The 23,516-nt window shown below is 43.3% G+C and overlaps 1 protein-coding gene across 2 annotated transcripts in view; it reads left to right on the forward strand.

Moving 5' to 3' along the window:
* Positions 1–23,516, forward strand: part of LOC126334677 (uncharacterized) — a 108,081-nt gene that overhangs the window by 22,264 nt on the left and 62,301 nt on the right. Inside the window, exon 2 of one of the 2 annotated variants that reach the window (XM_049997149.1) lies at positions 10,517–10,699. The exons of the other annotated variant lie outside the window; for it this stretch is intronic. Coding sequence (XP_049853106.1) covers positions 10,517–10,699 — 183 coding nt within the window. The remainder of the gene's footprint in view (positions 1–10,516; positions 10,700–23,516) is intronic. 2 annotated transcript variants of the gene reach the window in all.

Consider the following 23,516-nt stretch of genomic DNA (forward strand, 5'->3'; position numbering starts at 1 on the left):
CCAAACATGCTCAATGGGGGACAGATCCGGAGATCTTGCTGGCCAGGGTAGTTGACATACACCTTCTAGAGCACGTTGGGTGGCACGGGATTCATGCGGACGTGCATTGTCCTGTTGGAACAGCAAGTTCCCTTGCCGGTCTAGGAATGGTAGAACGATGGGTTCGATGACGATTTGGATGTACCGTGCATTATTCAGTGTCCCCTCGACGATCACCAGAGGTGTACGGCCAGTGTAGGAGATCGCTCCCCACACCATGATGCCGGGTGTTGGCCCTGTGTGCCTCGGTCGTATGCAGTCCTGATTGTGGCGCTCACCTGCACGACGCCAAACACGCATACGACCATCATTGGCACCAAGGCAGAAGCGACTCTCATCGCTGAAGACGACACGTCTCCATTCGTCCCTCCATTCACGCCTGTCGCGACACCACTGGAGGCGGGCTGCACGATGTTGGGGCGTGAGCGGAAGACGCCCTAACGGTGTGCGGGACCGTAGCCCAGCTTCATGGAGACGGTTGCGAATGGTCCTCGCCGATACCCCAGGAGCAACAGTGTCCCTAATTTGCTGGGAAGTGGCGGTGCGGTCCCCTACGGCACTGCGTAGGATCCTACGGTCTTGGCGTGCATCCGTGCGTCGCTGCGGTCCGGTCCCAGGTCGACGGGCACGTGCACCTTCCGCCGACCACTGGCGACAACATCGATGTACTGTGGAGACCTCACGCCCCACGTGTTGAGCAATTCGGCGGTACGTCCACCCGGCCTCCCGCATGCCCACTATACGCCCTCGCTCAAAGCCCGTCAACTGCACATACGGTTCACGTCCACGCTGTCGCGGCATGCTACCAGTGTTAAAGACTGCGATGGAGCTCCGTATGCCACGGCAAACTGGCTGACACTGACGGCGACGGTGCACAAATGCTGCGCAGCTAGCGCCATTCGACGGCCAACACCGCGGTTCCTGGTGTGTCCGCTGTGCCGTGCGTGTGATAATTGCTTGTACAGCCCTCTCGCAGTGTCCGGAGCAAGTATGGTGGGTCTGACACACCGGTGTCAATGTGTTCTTTTTTCCATTTCCAGGAGTGTAGATACATTTATAATTTGCACAATCAACTATTTTCTGGAGGTTCACTGAACACACAAGGACGCGCCTCCACTGAGTATGGAAGTGTTTTCTCAGAGTAGAGTATCGAATCCTATAGAATATTTTCTCTGATGATAAGTGTAATTTTGTAGATGCATAATTTAAAACCAAACAATGAATTAACTCATTCTAATATCTACTCCCAAAACCTTTCACCATAGACTATCTGATCAAAAGCTTCTAGGCACCCCTAATGCCGAACTGACCACAAGAAAGCCTTGAGAACTTTACCTGCTATCATGTGTAGAACCAGTAGTGAAGTACGGAGGAGATGGTATTAGTATGAGGGTGTTCCTCGCGGTTAGGATGTGATCCCCCGATCGCACTTAAGAAAACGCAAAATGCGGAAAGATATGAACACATTTTACAGCTTTGTGCGCTGCATACAATAGAGGAACAGTTCAGAGATGATGACGATTGTACGAGCATATGACGATGCATCCTATCATAACGCAGCCTATGTGAGGCAGTTTATGGACAATAACATATCTGAAAATGACTGGAATGTCCAGAGTCCTGACCTAACCTAACGGAACACCTTTGGGATGGGTTAAAATGTCGTCTTTACTCCAGACTTCAGCATCCAACATCACATCCTTCTCTGGCTTCTGCTCCTGAGGAGAAATGTGCTTCCATTCGTCCACAGAAATTCAGACACCTCAATGAAAGTGTCCCCAGCAGAGTTCAAGCTGTCATAAAGGCGAAGGGTAGAAACACCCCAAATTAGTGTCCACTAATAGATGTCCAAATACTTTTAATCAGTTACATAAAATCTATTACACACATTAAAATTTCCGCAAAACATATATGATGCTACCAGTTGCTGTATGAATGTATTCTTGTACATAAATAGCAGTTTTTGGTGACCGATTGGGAGACTATGTATTGACCTGGAGCTTTTATTCTGTTACCGCCTGATCATCCCAAATATACTACTACCTGTATACGTTGCTTTACATTACTGACCGGTAGAGCGGCTCAACCTTTCCTAATATCCCTGTCCTTACAATAAACATAATATTATTCCTATAAAATTAGTAAAGTTCTGAGTTTGTACCAAATTTCAGTTTGCGACGAATGCTACTTTGCTCAGCCATTGTTCACGATGTGGAACCTACTCGTCTGCAGCAACAGATTTGACATTCTGTGGCAGCTAAGGTCCATTACTGAAATATAGCGCGTTTGGTACCTTTTGATTATGAGGCCTCTAGTTAATATTTTCTTAGGATGGTTATCCGAGCCTGTCTTAAGTGTTGCCACAATTCAGGGAATATACAGATTCTTAAATTTCCTCCTGAAGGATCCTGTTTGAAGCTTCCGTGCGCCAGCGAACTGAGCGGGTGTGAAATTGGTGCTAATTGCTGACTGGCATCTGAGAGGGACAAAAATTAGCCTAGAAGCTTGGATGTTATTGTTAGTCGATTCATACTCGTTGGTAAAGGGTAGTCCATGGTCACTTGGTTCAAATGGCTCTGAGCACTATGGGTCTTAACACCTGAGGCCTTCAGTCCCCTAGAACTTAGAACTACTTAAACCTAACTAACCTAAGGACATCACACACATCCATGCCCGAGGCAGGATTCGAACCTGCGACCGTAGCGGTCGCGCAGTTCCAGACTGAAGCTGCTAGAACCGCTCGGCCACAGCGGCCGGCCATTCTGTGGGAGCTAAGGTCCATTGCTGAAATACAGCGCATTTGTTACCTTTTGATTATGAGGCCTCTAGTTAATATTTTCTTTTGATGGTTATCTGAGCCTGTCTCAGTATTGCCACAGATCAGGGAATATAAAGATTCTTAAAAATCCTCCTGAAGGATTCTGTTTGAAGCTTTCGCGCCAGCGAACTGAGCGAGTATGAAATTGGTGCTAATTGCTGACTGACATCTGAGAGGGACAAAAATTGGCCTAGAAGTTTAGATTTTGTTGGTCGATTCGTACTTATTGGTAAAGGATAGTTTATGGTCACTGCGGTGCTCTCTGATTAGCTGTAGGAGCCTACTGATGGACAGTGGGCTGTTATGTGTAGTGAATATCATGGGTAAGAATTCACGCACATTGTGAAATTCAGGCGAAATTTGTTGGTAATAAGACCCGGTACCATGTCCATCGTAATGGGGTCACTGTCGGGGTATAGACAGGGATGAGTGATCACGATTTCATGATAGCCACGACGGTTACAGAGTCCATAAATTTATGTTTGAATGAGCAAATAGGCAACTGTTAGCATTTGATGTAGACAGTGAATTTACGTCATTTAGTTCCTACGTGATGGGCGTAGAGAAATTATGGTTAAAGTTTAAACTGACTGTGGATGCTGGAGGACTGTGTGTTGAGTAATTGGATTAAGGATAGAAAAGCCCAAAAATAACAATAAAATCGGAAAATGCAGAGGCAACAGATATTGTTGTTTTCTTGATTCTAAAACGAATGCAGAAAGGTCTACTTGCAGAAGATAATGGAAATTAGTGCTCCTATAAAAAGATCGCTGCGCGATGCATACAACTCCCATCCACATACTTTCGCAAAAGATCTTACTGAGAGTTGTAGAAAATTCGGGCCCTATGTAAAATCACAAAGCGGATCGAAGGCTTCTTTTCAGTCACTCGTAAACTATTCTGGTGTCACAGGAAAAGGAGAGCTGAGGTTTTAAATCCCCTGCTTGAAAATCATTCACGCAGGAGGATCGCACAGACGTATCATCCTTTGACCACCACATTAACTCCCGTATGGAGAACGTAGAAAAAGGCATCACAAGCTTTGAAAAGTAGCTGAAACAGGTGAAGAAAAAACAAGTCGCCAGGTCCAGATGAAATGCCAATTTGGTTTTACAGAGATAACTCTCCGGCATTGGCTGCATACTTGGCTTTGGCTTATTGTCGATCAGTCACCCAGCGGGAAAAAAGAAAAGGCGCAAGTGACTCACATATACAAGAAAAGTACAAGAACTGACCTGCAAAATTACAGACTAATATCTTTAAAATCGGTTTGCTAGAGAATGATTGAGCATACTCGAATATAATAAATTTCCTTGAGGGAGAGGAGTGTTAGTCCACAAAGCATCACGGTTTTATAAAGCATCGCAGTTGCGAAACTTAGTCTGCCCTTTTCTCATACTGTATCCTGCGAACCGTAGATGAAGGGCAACAGGTGAATTCTATATTTCCACATTTTTGAAAGGCGTTTGACCCAGTGTCATAATACAGATTGTTAACGAAGGTGTGAACATGCGGAAATAGGTTCTCAGATATGCGAGCGGCTCGAAGAATTGTTAAGTAATAGAAGCCAGTACGTTGTCCTGGACGGCGAGCTTTCATTAGAGACAAGGGTATCATCAGGAGTGTCCCAGAGAAATGTAATAGAACCGCTCTTGTTCTCTGCATATATAAACTATCTGATGGTAGGATGAGCAGCAAATGCGACTGCTTGCCGATGATGCTGTAGTGTACAGGAAAGCGTTGTCTTTCAGTGACTATGGGAGAATACAAGACGACCAGGATAGAATTTCATTTGGTATGGCGACTGGCAGCTTACTCTAAATGCTGGAAAATGTGAAATAATGAAACTGAGTAGTTAGAACCATTCTGTAGTGTTTGAATACAGTGTTAGTAGAGTGCTGCTTGACACATATATAAAATATCTAGGCATAACGTTGCAAAGCGACATAGGATGGAAAGTTCATGTAAGGTCAGTTGGATGGAAGGCGACTAGTCGAGTTCGGTTTATTAGGGGGAATTCTAGGAAGCTGTAGCTGAGCTATAAAGGAGACCACATACAGAAGCAACCCATTCTTGAGTGTTGCTTGTGTTTGTGTTCCTCAGCAGGTAACAATTCAGAGACGCTTTGCTAGATTTGTCATCGGCAGGCCGCGCAAATGCTCCGTGAGTTCAAATGAGAATCCCTGGAGGGGAGATGTTCTTTTCGCGAAACACTGTTGAAGAAGCTTAGACGAACCAGCATTGACGACAGAGTGCAAAACGATTCTATATCACTAACATACATTTTGCATTGGGAGCGCCAAGACAAGAGATACTAGAACTCGTACAGAAGCATACAGACACCTGTTTATCCATCGCTGCATTTGCCAATTGAACAGAAGAAGGAATGATAGCAGTGGAACAGAGTACTTCTGCCATGGTGGTTTGTGGAATATGTACGAGGGTCATTTAATAATTAGAGACAAATTGCTCTGGAGAAAAAGTCGTTTATTTTTACAAAACAATACTTTTTCTGCTATTCAACATAATCCCCTTGAACATTTATGCACTTGTTCCATGGGCTACAAGCTTTTTTATTCTGTCTGCAAAGAATTCTTTATCTTGATGTTTCAACGAATTTCCCACAAACTTTTTCACGTCCTCGTTGTCGTGGAACCTCTTCCCATGTAAAGCCTCCATCAGTGCACCAAACAAATGGAAGTCACTAGGTGCTAAATCAGAACTGTAAGGGGGATGAGGCAGCACTTCCCAGCCCATTTTTTCGATGGTTTCACAGGTTTGTTGAGCAATATAAGGATTTGCGTTGTCTTGCTGGAGAATGACACCTCTCCTCTGGGATCCACAACATCTCTCTCTCATGGCTGGCTTCACCTTGTTTAAAAGGAAATCTGAGTAGTATTTGATGTTCATTCAACGCTGCTCTTCGAGATAATCACAAAAAGCTGCACCTTTAGCATTCCAAAACATGGTCAACATGACTTTTACTGCTGATGCGAGGTTATAATTTTTTCTTGACTGGTAAGTTGGTGTCCTTCCGCTCCATGCTTTGTCTTTTTGATTCTGTCTCATAATAGTGAACCCAAGTTTCACCACGCGTTAAAATTTTGTTGCGGAAGTGCTCACCTTCTCTTTCATAACTTTCCCTTAGCTCTGTGCACACTCTCAACCTTGTTCCCTTGTGTAGCCGTGTAAACTCCTTTGGGAGCCATCTTGCACATGTTTTGTGGTACTTCAGCTTGTCACAGATAATGTTATGAACTGTACCCCTGTAATAACTTGTACCTTTCAACTGTCATTTCCACAGTCACATGGCAGTCGTCACGAATGATGTCATCAGTTCGACTTTCAAGTAAGTGAGTTGAAACTGCAACTGGTCGGCCAAAATGGCGTTTTATTCAGTCAGTGAGTCGCGACTATTTTTGAACTCCTCTGCCCACTTGTAAAAATTTGCGCGATTCATAAAACCTTCACCATAAGCTTCAGACATTCTACAGTATATATTCACTGGTTTCTGGCCTTCGGCAAGTGAAAAACGAAAACAGGACGTTGTCCAACTAATGTGGATGTTTCAAGTGGACTCGCCATCTTGAAATGTATTTTTGACGTTATAAGCATAACAATGTTGATACATCAACTGATCAGGGTTCATCCCAGTGATGCCAACTTAAATCAATGAAACTACCAAACTTGCCCTAGTAACTGTTTTTTCTCTGGACCAATTAGTCTCTTTAATTATTGAATGACACTCGTATGTAGATGAAGATGTAAATGTTTAAATTTTAGGCGGCGATGTCCGCGTACGGTGTGACACTTCAATTGTGTCCCATATTCAGTGCTGAGCTAGAGCATGAAAGGTGACTAGTCGATCAGCGACAACCGTAGCTTTCTCATGTTCAGCTCTATAAACGAAATCACCAAACGTAGAAGCCACTGCTCGCCTGCCGAATTCTCACGCCCCGTACTGTCCTGTTGTCGCTGAAAATCGTTCAGACCAAACATTTAAGCAAACTTGGTGTGCATATCTATGCCATCGTACCAAGTGCCTCTTCACAGTCTGCAAAAACCGTAACTCCTTGTTTGATTCAAGTCTGCAACACCCGTCTGTCAACTACACTGCTGGAAATGGAAAAAAAAGAACACATTGACACTGGTGTGCCAGACCCATCATACTTGCTCCGGACACTGCGAGAGGGCTGTACAAGCAATGATCACACGCGCGGCACAGCGGACACACCAGGAACCGCGGTGTTGGCCGTCGAATGGCGCTAGCTGCGCAGCATTTGTGCACCGCCGCCGTCAGTGTCAGCCAGTTTGCCGTGGCATACGGAGCTCCATCACAGTCTTTAACACTGGTAGCATGCCGCGACAGCGTGGACGTGAACCGTATGTGCAGTTGACGGACTTTGAGCGAGGGCGTATAGTGGGCATGCGGGAGGCCGGGTGGACGTACCGCCGAATTGCTCAAGACGTGGGGCGTGAGGTCTCCACAGTACATCGATGTTCTTCCCAGTGGTCGGCGGAAGGTGCACGTGCCCGTCGACCTGGGACCGAACGGCAGCGACGCACGGATGCACGCCAAGACCGTAGGGTCCTACGCAGTGCCGTAGGGGGCCGCGCCGCCACTTCCCAGCAAATTAGGGACACTGTTGCTCCTGGGGTATCGGCGAGGACCATTCGCAACCGTCTCCATGAAGCTGGGCTACGGTCCCGCACACCGTTAGGGCGTCTTCCGCTCACGCCCCAACATCGTGCAGCCCGCCTCCAGTGGTGTCGCGACAGGCGTGAATGGAGGGACGAATGGAGATGTGTCGTCTTCAGCGATGAGAGTCGCTTCTGCCTTGGTGCCAATGATGGTCGTATGCGTGTTTGGCGCCGTGCGCCACAATCAGGACTGCATATGACCGAGGTACACAGGGCCAACACCCGGCATCATGGTGTGGGGAGCGATCTCCTACACTGGCCGTACACCTCTGGTGATCGTCGAGGGGACACTGAATAATGCACGGTACATCCAAACCGTCATCGAACCCATCGTTCTACCATTCCTAGACCGGCAAGGGAACTTGCTGTTCCAACAGGACAATGCCGGTCCGCATGTATCACGTGCCACCCAACATTCTCTAGAAGGTGTAAGTCAACTACCCTGGCCAGCAAGATCTCCGGATCTGTCCCCCATTGAGCATGTTTGGGACTGGATGAAGCGTCGTCTCACGCGGTCTGCACGTCCAGCACGAACGCTGGTCCAACTGAGGCGCCAGGTGGAAATGGCATGGCAAGCCGTTCCACAGGACTACATCCAGCATCTCTACGATCGTCTCCATGGGAGAATAGCAGCCTGCATTGCTGCGAAAGGTGGATATACACTGTACTAGTGCCGACATTGTGCATGCTCTGTTGCCTGTGTCTATGTGCCTGTGGTTCTGTCAGTGTGATCATGTGATGTATCTGACCCCAGGAATGTGTCAATAAAGTTTCCCCTTCCTGGGACAATGAATTCACGGTGTTCTTATTTCAATTTCCAGGAGTGTATAATGGTGCGAAATCAGCATACTCCAACGCATAGTAATAAAGTGCACAAAATAACTGCACAGTAGCGGAGGGGACAATAGTAGTGATGGGGGGTCCTTTGCGAACGGCCACCGTGTGACAGTGGAGACGCAGTTCAACAGCTGAAGTATAAGCACACATGTATCTTGCATAAATTGTAAGCTTCATCTAGCGCGTCTACAAATGATCGTATTAAAATGCTATGAAGACCAATGCTTCGACGAATATAGATGTTCAAAGTCGATAGTTATTGATAGTGCACAGAAAAAAAATAGTTGCATAAACAAAGGATTGACCGAAGCAAAGCAATTCTAAGGACTGCCTGGAGAAAATCTTATAAAACGAAAAGGGGGTGAAAATGTAGTGTATCTGCCAATGTTGCTTATAGCTGCCGATCTTGCTTTCTACGATACTGACAGCGTAAAATGAAGAAAATGTGCCATGTGAAAGCTATATGCCAGTTCCCTGGCAACATGTTCATCAATATTACATATACAGTGTGATTCAGCTGTCCCTGCTGATGGGTTTTATGCAACCCGCAACACTTTCAAATCCACGTGACAGATTTCCACATTCTCTCGCTCGTTATGTGCAAGCTATTAGTCCTACAGAAAAATGAATATGCCTTTTTTTGTATGAGATTTAATGTAGCTAAAGTCTGTACACTAGAGTCATAGTTTTTGAATTATTAAAGAAAAACATGAAAGTGACCTTAAACGCGTTTTTCTTGAATAACTCGACAATCATGGCCTCCAGGTAAAATCTGTCTCAGAACAAAATTTTACCACAATACATTTCTTACAGAAACGTCCTCCTCATTTTTTCTGTAGGAGTAATAGTTTGTGCATAGTGAGTAAGAGAATACAAGAACACTGCGATCGTTTTTGAAGTCGTTGCATGTTATGTAAAACAGCGGTAGCGGCAGCTGAAACACTCCAGATACAAAATTTTCTTCGCCTTCTTCCACAATTTCACAAGTACTTGTAGCTATATTTGTTCCCCTGCCCCCTTTCCTTTTTTTCTTTTCTTTGTTGTGTGACTGGAGTAAATTAAAAGTACCGTACTATGCTTGTAAAATTTTAAAGATGTATAAATATTTGCAACCATCGCCATCACAGTTTTTAATGAAGTTTTTGCTTCTTCATTTGCCCTTTCCGATATACTGTAGTTTCCACTGTTTATTGAAAATTGATATGAGTTTTCACTATCTTGACTTGTGTGAAGCTGTTAAAAATGTTCTAAAGCTTTAAGCAGACGAATAAGGGATGTGCATGTGTGTCGCCCCTGGGTAATTTGGTTGCATTCCTCTGTATCGTAATACAGGTGATTCAAAAAGAAAGAACAGATATCAGTTGTTTCTTACCGACAAACCATAAAAGTTAGAAATACAGTGCACATGTCACTGAACAGAAGAAGGTTCCAAGTTTTATGTTTGCATAGACTCTATACCATACACTCAAAGTCAGCACCATGCGTTGCTCGAGAAACATTGAAACGATAGTCCATTTAATCCACACATGAATCAACAGGTATCTGGTGATTGAATCGACAGCTTCAACAAATCAATTGAGGCTCTTGAAGAGTAGCTGCCTAGGCGGAACAAAGATTCTGTCTTTTTATGTCCTGTACCTAGTGATATGCGTAATGTGTTTTTATCTTTTGTAGTTTGTAATAAACGATTGAAATCTGTTCTTTCTTTTTGAAACACCTAGTACCTAAAAGCCGATCTCCTTACACATAAAATTACGGCAAGCATGTTAATGAACAAAGGTATCCCCAATATGCCAACTTTTGACCTTTCAACTTCCTAAGACTACGTATTACGTTTATAAGAAATGATGTATGTTTTGATTATTACCTGCCAATCCATGTTTAAGGTATACATACTAGTAAAGTTATTTTACTTGAACACACTGACGACCCTTATAGTTAGGAGATATTCCGTGTTATGGTAGTTAGACATGTGAATTAATCACGAATACCACGTGAAAAACTTCTGGCAATGTAAATAAGGCAGCAAGATGTTATAAAAGAGTAGTTCACTATACTGTTGTAGTCTGCCAAAACTGAATGCACATACTGGATGTGCTTTAAAATTATGCTTGAACACAGCGGTTTGCAGATCAACACAAGGTGTACGACATCCTACCGCCATCTGAGCAATGGATGCCATCGCCAAGCACAAGTCCGCCTATCACGATCAGCCATTTAGCTTTGGCTCAGCTATGGCGCCAACAAGCCAGGAATGCGAAACGTCTGCAGCCGTCATGTTATCTCAGCGACCAAGGATATATGGTGAGACATTTGCACCGGGTGCTAGGACCTATCCCTGTAGCATACTTCACGTAATTTTATCTTTTTGCTAGAATATTCATTGAGTAATTTCAGACATTCACCTTATGTCCAGAATGAAATTTTCACTCTCCAGGAGAGTATGCACTAATATTAATCTTTCTAACTGATTAAAGCTGTGTGCCAGACCGAGACTCGAACTTGAGACCATTTTTTTTTTTCAGAATTCTTGGTAAATATGCGATATTTCTTGACTTCTCTGTGCAAAATTTTAATAGTTCTGTAGAATTTCGTGAAAAATATTATGATCACAACTTTGAATAGCGAATGGCTGTTATACATTAGAAAGCAGATCATTTTAAGCTTTTGCAGATGCTCGTAGGTCTTAAAGTATACACAAATTAATCAGTTTTTGTAAGACAGGATGAATCGAAAAGCTGAGATTGCCTCTATCATCGATCACTTTATATTCTTCCAACCTGAGAAGATGTTTCAGTTCCAGTAGAGCGTAGATGGTTGTTATGGTTCATAAAAAGACTAAACAAATATAATCACACTGTTCAAATGAGCGTGAGTAGTGTTGTTGCAAATACTCCTCACATCCTTTTAATAACACTATTTGTCCTGACCATGGCTTTTTTATTGATTTTACTATCCGACTGCCGTGAGCTGCCTGGGTATGTATTTATTCTAGTTCTATTAATCCATCCCCTCATCACTCCCTCTGTCCACATCCTTCTGTCCCCTCTCTCTGACCACCCCCTCAAAAATTTGGTTCAAATGGCTCTGAGCACTATGGGACGTAACTTCTGAGGTCATCAGTCCTCTAGAACTTATAACTACTTAAATATGACTAACCTAAGGACATCACACACATCCATGCCTGAGGCAGGATTCGAACCTCCGACTGTAGCGGTCACGCGGTTCCAGACTGTAGCGCTTAGAACCGCTTGGCCACCCCGGCCGGCTGACCGCCCCCTCATCCCATCAATATCTATCCCCCTTCTCCTCTCACTGCTCTCTGTCCACCTCCTCCTGCCTCTCTCTCTGTCCATCTGCTACTCCCCACCTCTCTCTGTCCATCTCCTCATCTTCCTTTGTCCATCTGTTCCTTCCCTTTCTGTCCATCTGCCGCCCTCCAAGTCTATTTTCTCCTGCCCCCTCGTCACTCCTTCTAAGGCTATCTTCTCATGTCCCTCAGTCTCCTCTTCACACTAAGTACATCACCAAACTCCTGAGTCCTTCCTCTTTCTATACATCTCCTCCCCCTCTCTGTTTATCCTTTCCTTCCCCCATCCCTCTGTCAATCTCCTCTTCCCCCCCTATCCCTCTGTCAATCTCCTCTTCCTCTCCCCTCTCTCTCTGTCAATCTCCTCTTCCTCTTCCTCTCTCTGTCTATCTCCTCCCTCCTCCTCCTGTCAATCTCCTCCTCCCTCTCTCTCAGTCCATCTCCTCTCCTGTCTCTGTCCACCTCCTCCTCTTGCCTTTCGCTATCCATTTTCCCCTTCCCCTCTGTCTGTCTGTCCATCTCCTTCTCTCCATAATTATGTCCAGCACCTTCTCCCCCCTCCCCTCTCTCTCTCTCTCTCTCTCTGTCCCTCTCTTCCTCACCCCTTCTCTCTCCACATTATCATCACCCCCATCCAGTTGCTGGTTCTTACCCCACAATATTTCTTTCTGCAGAGTAAGTAGTATGATCACTGAGTTTGGTTGAAATCAGTCCAGGGATTTACTAGGAGTTTTTTACCTGCAGCTTTCCCCATGTACACATGTCGCATACTTTTTTAACAAATAAACTGCCATTTGGCTGTGTATTACTGTATTTGTCTCCTGCACTATCAAGATTTCCAAGGCAGCTGCTTTGGATTACTTAAACAGATATGACATGTTAATGGTCTAAGAACTTTTAGCATTGTACTCGATAATGGCATAAAAGCTGAAATCTAGACAAAAGTTAATCAAGAGCTGAAAATCCCTTTATGAGCCAGGCTATAACTTTTGTGCTCAGTGGACTGGATACCACAAATAATTTACAACCATAGCTATGTATCCTAAAGTGTAGAATTACAAAGGGATAAATGTGGTATGAATGGAACATGTTAACAAAAACAAGCTTTGGACGAACACATTGCTTTATTCAATTAAAACACTGACTGTGATGATCTGAATATGAAAGAATATTGACTTTACAAATGTCCCTTATGACAATTCTACCAAGTAAAGTTATTAGTGTTCAGTGTTATTGGAACAAACAAGAAACTATGGCCGTTAGATGCAGCTGACTTCTTAAAAATTACTCAAGAACTTTTGTCTAAACAAAAGTAGTGATATAGTTGGCCTGATAGCTATTTAGACACTCATGCAGCATTATTGGACCTGAGACTAATGATCACAGTGACTTGAGAAAATGCAAACCAAGAGTTCTCCTATGATGCCAGTGCTGCTAATTGTGCCCATCATAATTAATCAGTATGAGACGTGAAGAACACCATCATCGTGGATGTGATTCTGCGGGTACAGGATGAGGGTTGAACTTCTGTTGAGACGAAGTCTGGAGCCCACTCGTCTGCTAAGATGCATGCCAAAGGCACACGATTCTCAATCTCTAAATGAAAACTAATGATGTGTACAAGATGTACACACTTTCTTGTTCCCCAGCAAAGTCCTAGATTTTTAGCTGAAATGTGCAGCCTGCCATTCCTTTGTGCTAAACAGGACATGCCTGCCAATCACAGAATGTGAACACATAGCTTGCCAATGATGGGGATCCTTCATACACAAAAAAACCTCCAAAAAAAAGAGTGCCATGAGAAAAATGCCAATGACTTTTTCATTCGCCCATCTTCTTCCAGAAAGCTGCTGCTTCTGCTTCGTCCCTGTGACATCACAAATATTTTTGTGAACGACACATTTTTGCACCCAGTAACTAGCCTCGCATGAGAGATCATCTCAGAATACAAAAGTGCACTCGAGGATAGACTCTTACCCTTCTGTAAGCTGTGTTTCCTTAGGAAAATCTGTCTGCCCCAGATACAGCATGCTGTCCATTCCCACACACTCACATAAAGCGTAGAGAAAAACAAGGAAGACCAGCACCATGTTAAATATCCTTGGCCTACCTTTTACAGGGAAGTGGTTCTCACCCTCACAGTATTTCTTTCCAGACAGTATGTGATATATGTACCAAGTTTGGTGGAAATCAAACCAGAGGGTTTAGGAGTAAGCGTGGAACATTCATACATACATACATGTATATATGCACACACTTTTATAATATGTATGGATATGGATTACACCTTATGCATTTCATTATTTTGCCATTTTCAAAAGCTCTATAATAAATTGGGTATCCGTGAGAAACACACGATAAAATCCAAAAACCATGTGATAATATCCAAAGTAGTAAGAACACCATGATAAGTGAATGAAACTTAACACTTACCCAAATAGAAACGTATTGTTTTATGGATTATAAACAGCAGAATGTATCTGTACGGAAATCTCAGTGTTTGGGTCTTTCTGGCACTTGACCAACTCTATCACATCAAAAAATCAAGCTATGACCAGGCGAACTTGATGATGATGGTGTTAATTGTTTGCTACAAATTCACCCTTTAATGTGTCATATTTTTCCCAGAGATGAATTACATACTAGAACCATTATTGTAAAATTCTGCATTTTGGAAAGCTTGTTCAGGAAATACTCCACCTCAAAAACCACCTTGTTGTTCTTGTGGGAATGCCATTTGCACCACAGTTTCATCAATCAAGGAAAGAGGAAGAATTCATTGTGTGACAACCCAATAGAATAAAGATGTGAAGCAAAATTACACAGTACAAAAAAGCAGCATGTGTGACTGCCCTGTGTAGAATAAGCTGGCATGTGTTTTGGAGCAGAAACACCATCTGAGACAGCTTCCACGACACTCAAATTGACAGCATCTCGTAAGCTCATCAAGAGACTTCCATTGTGTGTTCCTGTGATGGTTTGCTCCTTATTACTGTAATCTGTTAGCACCACAGCATGGTAGTTCCAAAACACATGCAGCCTCACCTTGCCTTTTTTGTCAGTGATGAACGTACATATCCACTGCTTGCTACTAACCAAGTGAAATGAAGGCTGTGTAGTGCTGGAATGGGAACAGGGATGGGGCTGGATGGGTGAGGACAGTGACTAACAAAGAGGTTAGTCACTGTCCTCACCCATCCAGCCCCTACCCTGTTCCCATTCCAGCACTACACAGCTGTCATTTCACCACCACACCCAGTCTTTTAATTTATTTTTATTTTTATTTCCTTTCCGCTACTTACCCCCTCCCCCTCCGCACCTTCTCTCCTACTCTCCGTCTAAATTGCAACACTTCACTGTCCGCCACTCCCACCATACTATCCCTCCCCCTCCCCGCCCCAGCCTCTTCCTTACCCCCACCCAGTCACCACTCCCATCATGCACTGGTGCTGCTGCTCGCAGTGTAGTTTCAGCTCTCTGAGACTGCAGACGTGTGTGCAAGTTGCGCTTGCGTGAGTATGATTTTGTGAACCTTTTTATTGTGTCTATCATGACTCAACATCTCTGCTATATGGTGAGTAGCAACTTTCCTTCTCTCATATTGAAAGTCTTTTTCTGTATCTGTTCATGAAATTTTTATGCAGTGATTGTCTATAAGAGGGAAAGTCACTATGTGACAGAACATTTTAAATCCATGGTATTTTACACAAGATATTTTTGAATGTAGCAAGTTTGCCTCAAGATTTAACTGAACTCTGGGAAAACCAAAAGGTGTATGTTGGAGAGTTGCAGTTTTCTGTGGAAGCAGAATCATATTGTAGTAACCTGCCAATTACTGCATCTATCACTGATCTAAGTCAGGCCACTATAGCAATCCTAGTATCCACCAGGATTCGAACAGTGTACTCCACAATGACTGAGGTGGTCACCAGCGGCAGCCTAATCCTGCAGCCACATGGTCTGAGGTGCTCACACAAGGTGATAACAGTGGCACCTGCTGGGAGTTGTATCTTTTTAGTTGCATATTTGGGCCTCTGACCCCTCAGTTGTTAAATGTATTTTAGTTGTGTGATTACTATCTGTGTCCTCACATTCTTGTTGTCACTCCGTGACTCAATAAAACGTGGTTATCTGAGATGGTTTACTTCCTTGTGTTCCTAGTTAGAACACAAGTGGCAACAACTGAATGTAGAGTTTTCATCAGTTTTGGATTCTGTGATTTCTTTGCCAATCAGTTCATCCATGGATGCTGTCCTGCAGGTGCTTCTGCAACAGCAGCAGATGAACATGGCTGTTTTTGGACCGTTGTTGGCTACATTGACATAGGCTCAGCCAGCAGTTGTTTATCCACCAATGTTTCACCCTCACCCACATGTTCCACCTACTGCCAAAGATGGGGTTGCTTACAAGAAGTGGCTCTGCTGACATTTCAGTTTTTTGTGGAAGGTTGACAAGAAGGTCTGTAAGGCTCTTTTCTTATCGTGGATACGCCTCATGTGCCAGTTAGCTCCCCAACGGGAACCAGTGTCACTTTCTTTTGACAATATGTGGAGTTTGCTGTTCTCAAGTCACTGCAAGTGTACACACGTGGTCACTGTGCATATTGTTTTCTACCAGAGTTGCAAACAACCTCAACAGTCTTCCTCAGATTTGGCAGCTGAACTCCACAGCCTCAGTTGTAAATGTCACTTTGTCTCAGGAATTTTATGCAGACACCATGTTCACCCACACAATAATTTGTTCAGCCCCTGATAAGGAAGTGTGTCAATGTGCCCTTCAGTTTGAGGACTGAAGTTTTGAATATTGCAATCGTTCAAGGTCTCCTGTACTGAAGGCTGGCAGTTAGAGACTTGGACTGATGTCAGCATTGTTGAGAGCACATACTCTAAGTAAATGAAACCTAGTGTGTTAGAGAAGGAGAGGTGGCTGTGGTACAAACACATTCACTAGGCTGTGTGGAAAAACACATCATTGGCAGCAGGAACAGTGATTGCTATTTCCTTCATTTCCCATTTGTTTTGAACAGCATAAGTGATCAGTCTGCCCCAGGTGGTGGGGCCACTTGGCATAAATATAAAAAGAAAGGTCACAAATTAGCTGTATGCCAATCTGTAGCCCCTCAGGAGGCCTTGCTGAAATCAATGGACATGATATTCATGCCATTTTGGCATGGTGTCTGCCATTGCCAGAAAGTCAGAACTTTTCATTGAAGTTCAGGTGATAAGTCAACCATTGTACATACAAACTGACAGTGGCGCCACTGTGTCCTTTCTTAGCTTACAGATACATGCCAGGCTTGGGTCCCCAGCATTGGCACACATCAAGTGTCAGTTAGTAAGCTATAACAAACAGCAGATTCCTATTCTTTGCCGATACAGTTTACAAATCAGTTGTCTGTTCTCTTATGTACTTCATGGCTAATGATGTGACTGTTGAAAATTTGTTTGGGTTGGATGCCTCTCCTAATTTTGGTTTTTCTATCACAGATGCAGTGCATCTGGAAGTGCTTTATCATGAATTCGATCCCTTGTCTTCTGAGTTATCAGATCTATTTGTCCTGGGGTTGGATTGTGAAAACTGTCTCATGCCACACATCACCCTATAACTTCCACCTGTCGACTCTTTTTTGGATGTGGCTGGCACCAGTAGCATTATGTGACCAGGTTAAGGAGGAGCTGGATTGCTTTAATGCGATTGGGAAAGATTCATCTTATTTCCTCAAGTGAATGGGCTATGCCCTTACTGATAGTAAAGAAACTGTACAGTCAGCTTTGGCTCTGTGGCAACTTCAAGGTCACTGTTAAAATGCAGGCAGTCACAGACACTTACCCCTACCCTACCTGGAGGAATTGCTTACAAAGACAGCTGGGGGTCACATCTTTTTGAAAATTGACATGGCACGACTCCTCACAGTGTCTTGCAGCATTTCAACCCAAGAACTATCTGGTCTGGCCATGTATGTGTCTGAGTAAGGGATGGGGCAGTCCTGGCCCATCGCCACTGTTATGGCTCTAAACAGCGCATTGCCTCTGCATCAAAAACACTCAGTTTGGCTTGGCAACATTATTCTCAGGTGGAAAAGGGAGCTCTTGCTATTGTCTAGGCCATAAAAAAAAATCATGTATTTTTGTATGGTGCACAATTTCATTTAATTACTCACCATGAACCTTTGGTTTCCCTGTTTAGCCTGTCGGCATCCTTACCAGACAAAACTGTCCACCATTTTCAGCACTAGGCCCTAGTTTCGTCCTGCTACAATTATGAGATCCATTTTCTTTCCATATTGCAACATGCAAACACGAATGCTCTGTCCAGACTCCCCATGGACACTGACACATCATTCAGTCAGGAATAACTGCTTTGGTTTCAAATGGATATTGAGGTGCGGCACGTGGTGGATTGTTTTCCCATCACCAGTTCAGTATTGCCTCTACTGTGGCAGTGGGTCTGGTGTCCAGCAGGTCATGCAGATGATACAACCTGGGTGGCTTGACCATCCACCTAGCTGGGCATTGGACCCACTTGGAATTATTACACATTGCGCTATCATCTCTCTCTCTTAGGTTGTATTATTCTTCTGACATTGGAAGAGTTTACTCCACCCCCGTTGTGGTTCCAGTGGCTCTGTGGTGGAGGGTCCTCCGTTTGTTACATCAGGGTCAGGTGGGGGATATCTCATACAAATTGTTTGGTGTGCTGCCATGTGTTTTGGCCAAATATCAGTCAGGAGGTGGAACACTTTGTTGTGGCCTGCAGGAAGTGTTCGGATCAGTAGGTGGGCCTGCACACTGTTTTTTCACCATGGATTGCTCCTTCACAGGCTTCAAAAAGAGTCCACATTGGTCCCTTTTCAGACACTTTCTGGTTGTTCGCAACTGATACTTTTCCTTGTTGTCTTTATGTCATTCATTGTTCATTTGTAATGGCAGACACAACTGTCTGGATCCTGTCGAAGATATTCTCCATTGGAGGCTTGCCTTGCACTTTGATTTAGGACACTGGTCAACTGTTCATGACACAGTTTTTCAAGGACTTTTTACCCACAATGGCATTCACCATGTCGAGGCATCTCCTTTCCATGTGTAGTTGAATGGAGAGGCAGAATGCCTTGTCTGGACATTTATGACACAGATGCACAATGACTTGGACAATTTAAGCTTGTAGTCTGTGTAGAATATTCTAGGACTAGCACCAAATATAATTATTCTAATCCACTTCTGTATTCCAAAAATTTTCTCTCTATACTCTACAAGTTGCAAGATAACAACCATGCCACTGATACCAACTTTTGCCTTCACCTAGAGATTTGTAAGGCTAACTACCTGAAGCATATATTGATCATGACCAACGTAGCATCCAACTATTTCTAGAGAGTGGCCAATTTCTCCTACATTAGTACACAACAAATGCAATCCATCTTTTTTCCATGTTCATCTAGGTTGCAAAGGAAAGTAATATAACAATGATCCAAGCAGTCACCAAATGCTATCTAACTACTGCTGCTGTGCTGCTGTTAGTTCACCTCACACTTAATGCTAAAAAAATGTAAACATGGAAATTATGTTAGTTAACAGTATCCAACACAGTTAAATACACAAATAGTACTCACTTATTCACAAAAGTGCACGAGAATGAAGATTAAGGTATGTGCTGTGTAGAAACAGAAACTGCTGGCATGTGCAGTCTACTTCATGGTTGTGATTTTACACTTGTCCCAAATGTGCAACTATCACACAGTTTGGCCAGACACCTTCTCACCATGACCGACTCTAAGCCGGTCATATGAGTGCATCCACATAGATTTCCCTGGGTGGTTCCTGAATTCCATATGTTTGGTGGTAACACACTAAGATCACAGCCAAGCAAATTGAGGAATCCTATACAAAACCAATATTGAGTATGTGACATGTTCACCATTGTATCCTCAAAGGGACATTCAGGCAATGTGGATGATGCAATAATTTAAACAGCAAATGATCAAAATAGTGGTGGACTCCCAATAGAGACATCACAGAATCTACTCCTCAGACAAACTGCACCACACCAATGGAAGATGAAGAGTCATGCTGAGACATTCTGTGGAAAGCACATCTGAACCTTAATGCACCTCTAACATTACAATCCATCCACCACAATCCCATGCATGCATGTTCTCTGATTCTAGTCTGGTGCTTTTGTCTGGGCATATACATTTGGATCATCCTGGTGATCCTCTTAGCACTCCCCCCCCCCCCCCCACTCCCCCCTAGGTAGGTGAGTGTGAACACAATCAGCAATTGCAGATGAACCAATGTGGCTCTCAGAGATAAGAGATAATAGGCCTCAGTGCCATGATACAGCATGATACAGTGTGCTGCAAGCTGCAAGGGTAAGTCAATTATTACCCACAATTTAGTTATATTTTTGTTTAGTTCGGCAGTACTGTCATTTTACGTTGATAACACATGCTTTGTTTATTTGTTGTTAAATCTTTGCAATTTTCAAGATGCTAGGTTAGTTTCTTTATCGCTGCCGTGCTGTTAATCATGGCTGCTCCACTATCTATTTGCACCAAAGAAGAGCAACGTTCAGTGATCCATTTTTTGTGGTCGGAAGGCATATCAGGGGCCAAAATTCATTGAAGACTTTCACTACAGTGCGGGAACAGTGTTTTGCCACAATGGAGTGTCTGCAAAAGGATTGAAAAATTCCGAAATGGTCGCACAAGTGTTACACATAATGAAGGAGCCAGACAACTGTTTACTGCCACAAATGAAGAAACCATTGTTCACGTGAAATGATTCTCTTAGACAGATTGACAAAGGGGCACATTGTCTGCAAATTAGTCATGGTTCTGCCTATGAAATCATCCACTACAGACTTGGGTTTCAGAAAGTTTGTGCAAGATGGGTCCCAAAACAACTCACACAGTTGTATAAACCAATGCACTTGGACATCTTCAAGAAAACATTTGGATCATTATGGTAATGAAGGGAACAATGTCTTAGACAGGATCATAACCGGTAACGTAACCTGAATCCATCATTATGAGCCAGAGAGTAAATGGCAGAGTATGGAATGGAAACATCCAATTTCGCCATGCAAGGAAAATTTCAAGACCTAACTGTTTGCAGGAAAACTGATGCTTACGGTTTTGTGGGAGGAATGGAAACATCCAAATTCTCCATGCAAGGAAAATTTCAAGACCCAACCGTTTGCAGGAAAACTAATGCTTACGGTTTTTTGGGATGCACAAGGTCCATACTGGAACATTATGGGGAAAGGGGCACAACAGTAAACAGTGTACTGTACAGTGAGATGCTTACTGCCAGGCTAAAGCCTGCAATTTGAAGCACACACTGAGGATTGCTGTCAAATTGTGTTGTGTTGTTGCACGACAATGCCCGTCTGCATACTGCTGCCCACACTGCTGAAATGTTCCAGAAACTCAAATTTGAAGTACTGGACCAACCTCCATATAATCCCAATCTTGCCCCTTCTATCACTTGTTTGTTCCACTCAAATGAGCATTAAGGGGCCGTCATTTTACCTCAGACAAAGCAGTGAAAGAAGCGATGCATTCCTGGCTTGCAGCCCAACTGAGAAACTTCTTTACGAGGGCATCAGGAAGCTTGTACAGTGAGGACCAAGTGCATTGAAATGCAAGGAGACTATAACAAAAAATGATGTTCTTGTAAGTTTCCTATTTGATTACAATAAAATTTTTCAACTACTTTGTGGATGATAATTGACTTACCCTCGTATCTCACTTCATCTGGGGCCAACACCCATCACATGTCATTTGGGTCACCTTATCAGTGATCTGACAACCTATATGATATGTCTTTTCACACAGATGCTTCCATCCAGGACAACAGACCAGAGGAAGAGCAGCATTCACTTCACCAGAAACACCTTGTCACTTTCTCCTGGCACTTCAGTGGAGTCCTGCTGGGATTCTTCTGGTCCCGTGTGAGTCTTAGGGATTTGATGTCTGGAATCAATAGCAAAACCCAGTGGCAAGTGTCACATATGCTGGGCTGAACTATTTGTCTACTCTGACATTTAAAACCACCAGTTGTGATGTCTGCTGGTTGTGGCTGAATAGCAATTGATTAATTACCTCAGCTTGGCTCATGGGTGTGATGTATCACCATACGAACTCATCTCATCACTATAAAAGAATGACTGTGCACTGGTTATGAGGGGGTTTATCATCAGTAGAAATGAATTTCTCCTGACCTTCTTCTTCGTCTTCTTCTTATTCTTCTCCTTCTCCTCCTTCTTCCTCTTTTTAAGCTGTTTTCAACTGCACGTTTTCTAAGCAGAAAGCAAGATTTCACACCTGTTTGTTGTTCATTTGAATCTGCTTCTTAAAAGAAGGAGAGAACAAAACAGCTGTGGCAAAAAGGTTCAGTTTCAGCAGGCATAACTTCTCTGGGCAACACTACTGGCAGAACAGCACTTTAAAGGAGTTGTGTACTACATCCCTAGTGAGAGAAATGGGTACTATAGAAATCCCACCGAGGCAATGCTGCTCAAGATAGTCCTAACAGAAAAATTACAATTAGAGATTTTGTGTTCTATAATTACCTAACTGTGTGTACTGAATATTGACAACATTTAATGATAGTCCTTATATCCTACTGTGTTTTATTAAGTGTCATTTCAGTATGAGGGCCAGTAATATTTTTTTGTTCCTATACTCATATAACCTGCAAAGATTTTCAAAGCAGTGTTGTTAACAAGAATAACGTATAGCAGAGGACTCAAAAATAGATCTCTGTGGTACATGTCACCTGATTTCTTAAAATTCAGGCTGTTTATTATGCTCTGTTGCACAAACAGTTGATACATGCTGCTTTCTATGCTGAACATATTTCAACTTTTGCTGAAGGAAATTATATTTGTTCAAAATCCTTAACTAGGTAACAGAATACTCCCAGTGCTAAAAATTAATGAGTTATTGATTCCAACATATAATCTGCCAAGATGGATATAGCCTATTAAGTTGACACTGCATTTCAGTCCCAACTGTTAGACACTGAAAATTATGTTTTCATTAAATTTTTATAAATTCTACTCCACTTTGTGGAAAAATGAGACACCCGAACTGAGAGGTGTGATCACAATGAAATTTATCAACTGATTAGGGACAGGACACTACACAAATGATAAGTATTACAGACCGGTACATGCGTTGCGACTGTGGAAATTAAGTATGGAATAGTGCCATCACATGTTGCAATCAAAGCTGCTAGATGTTGTAACATGGAATCAAAGAGCACCTGAATATGCTGCTGGGGAATACTCTGCCATGTGGTTTGTAAGTGCATGCACCAAACATCAACAGTGGCTGCGGGAGGACCTGAAGAAATAAGTTGCCAACTGACCATATCCCAGACATGTTTGATGGGTGACATCTCAGGCAAGTCAGCAGGCCAGGTAAGCAGTGGTGCCCCTCATTGTTTGAAGAAGGCTCATACTTTCCTTGCCATGTATGGCTGGGAGATGTCCTGCTGAAATATGACATGTTGAACACAAGGGGCAGTAGACTGTAAAACCTCTCTGATGTAACAATAGATGTTCAGATTGGAGATGTAGGAGACGGGATTGTGAGTTACAGGCAATGGTGCCCCAAACCATCACATTTGACATTTGCCCACTATGCACCTCAACAATACAGTCTGCCTGATTGTGTTCACCACAGCGGCATCAAACAGATGTGGAGCCATCACTATGGGACAAGTTGAAGTGGGACTCATCCAAAGACACTACATTTTGGCATTCAACATGCCAGTGTCGACGTTCATGTGCCCATTTCAGTTGTTG

Source organism: Schistocerca gregaria, chromosome 2, assembly GCF_023897955.1.
Source record: "Schistocerca gregaria isolate iqSchGreg1 chromosome 2, iqSchGreg1.2, whole genome shotgun sequence".
NCBI classification, from domain to species: Eukaryota; Metazoa; Arthropoda; class Insecta; order Orthoptera; family Acrididae; genus Schistocerca; species Schistocerca gregaria.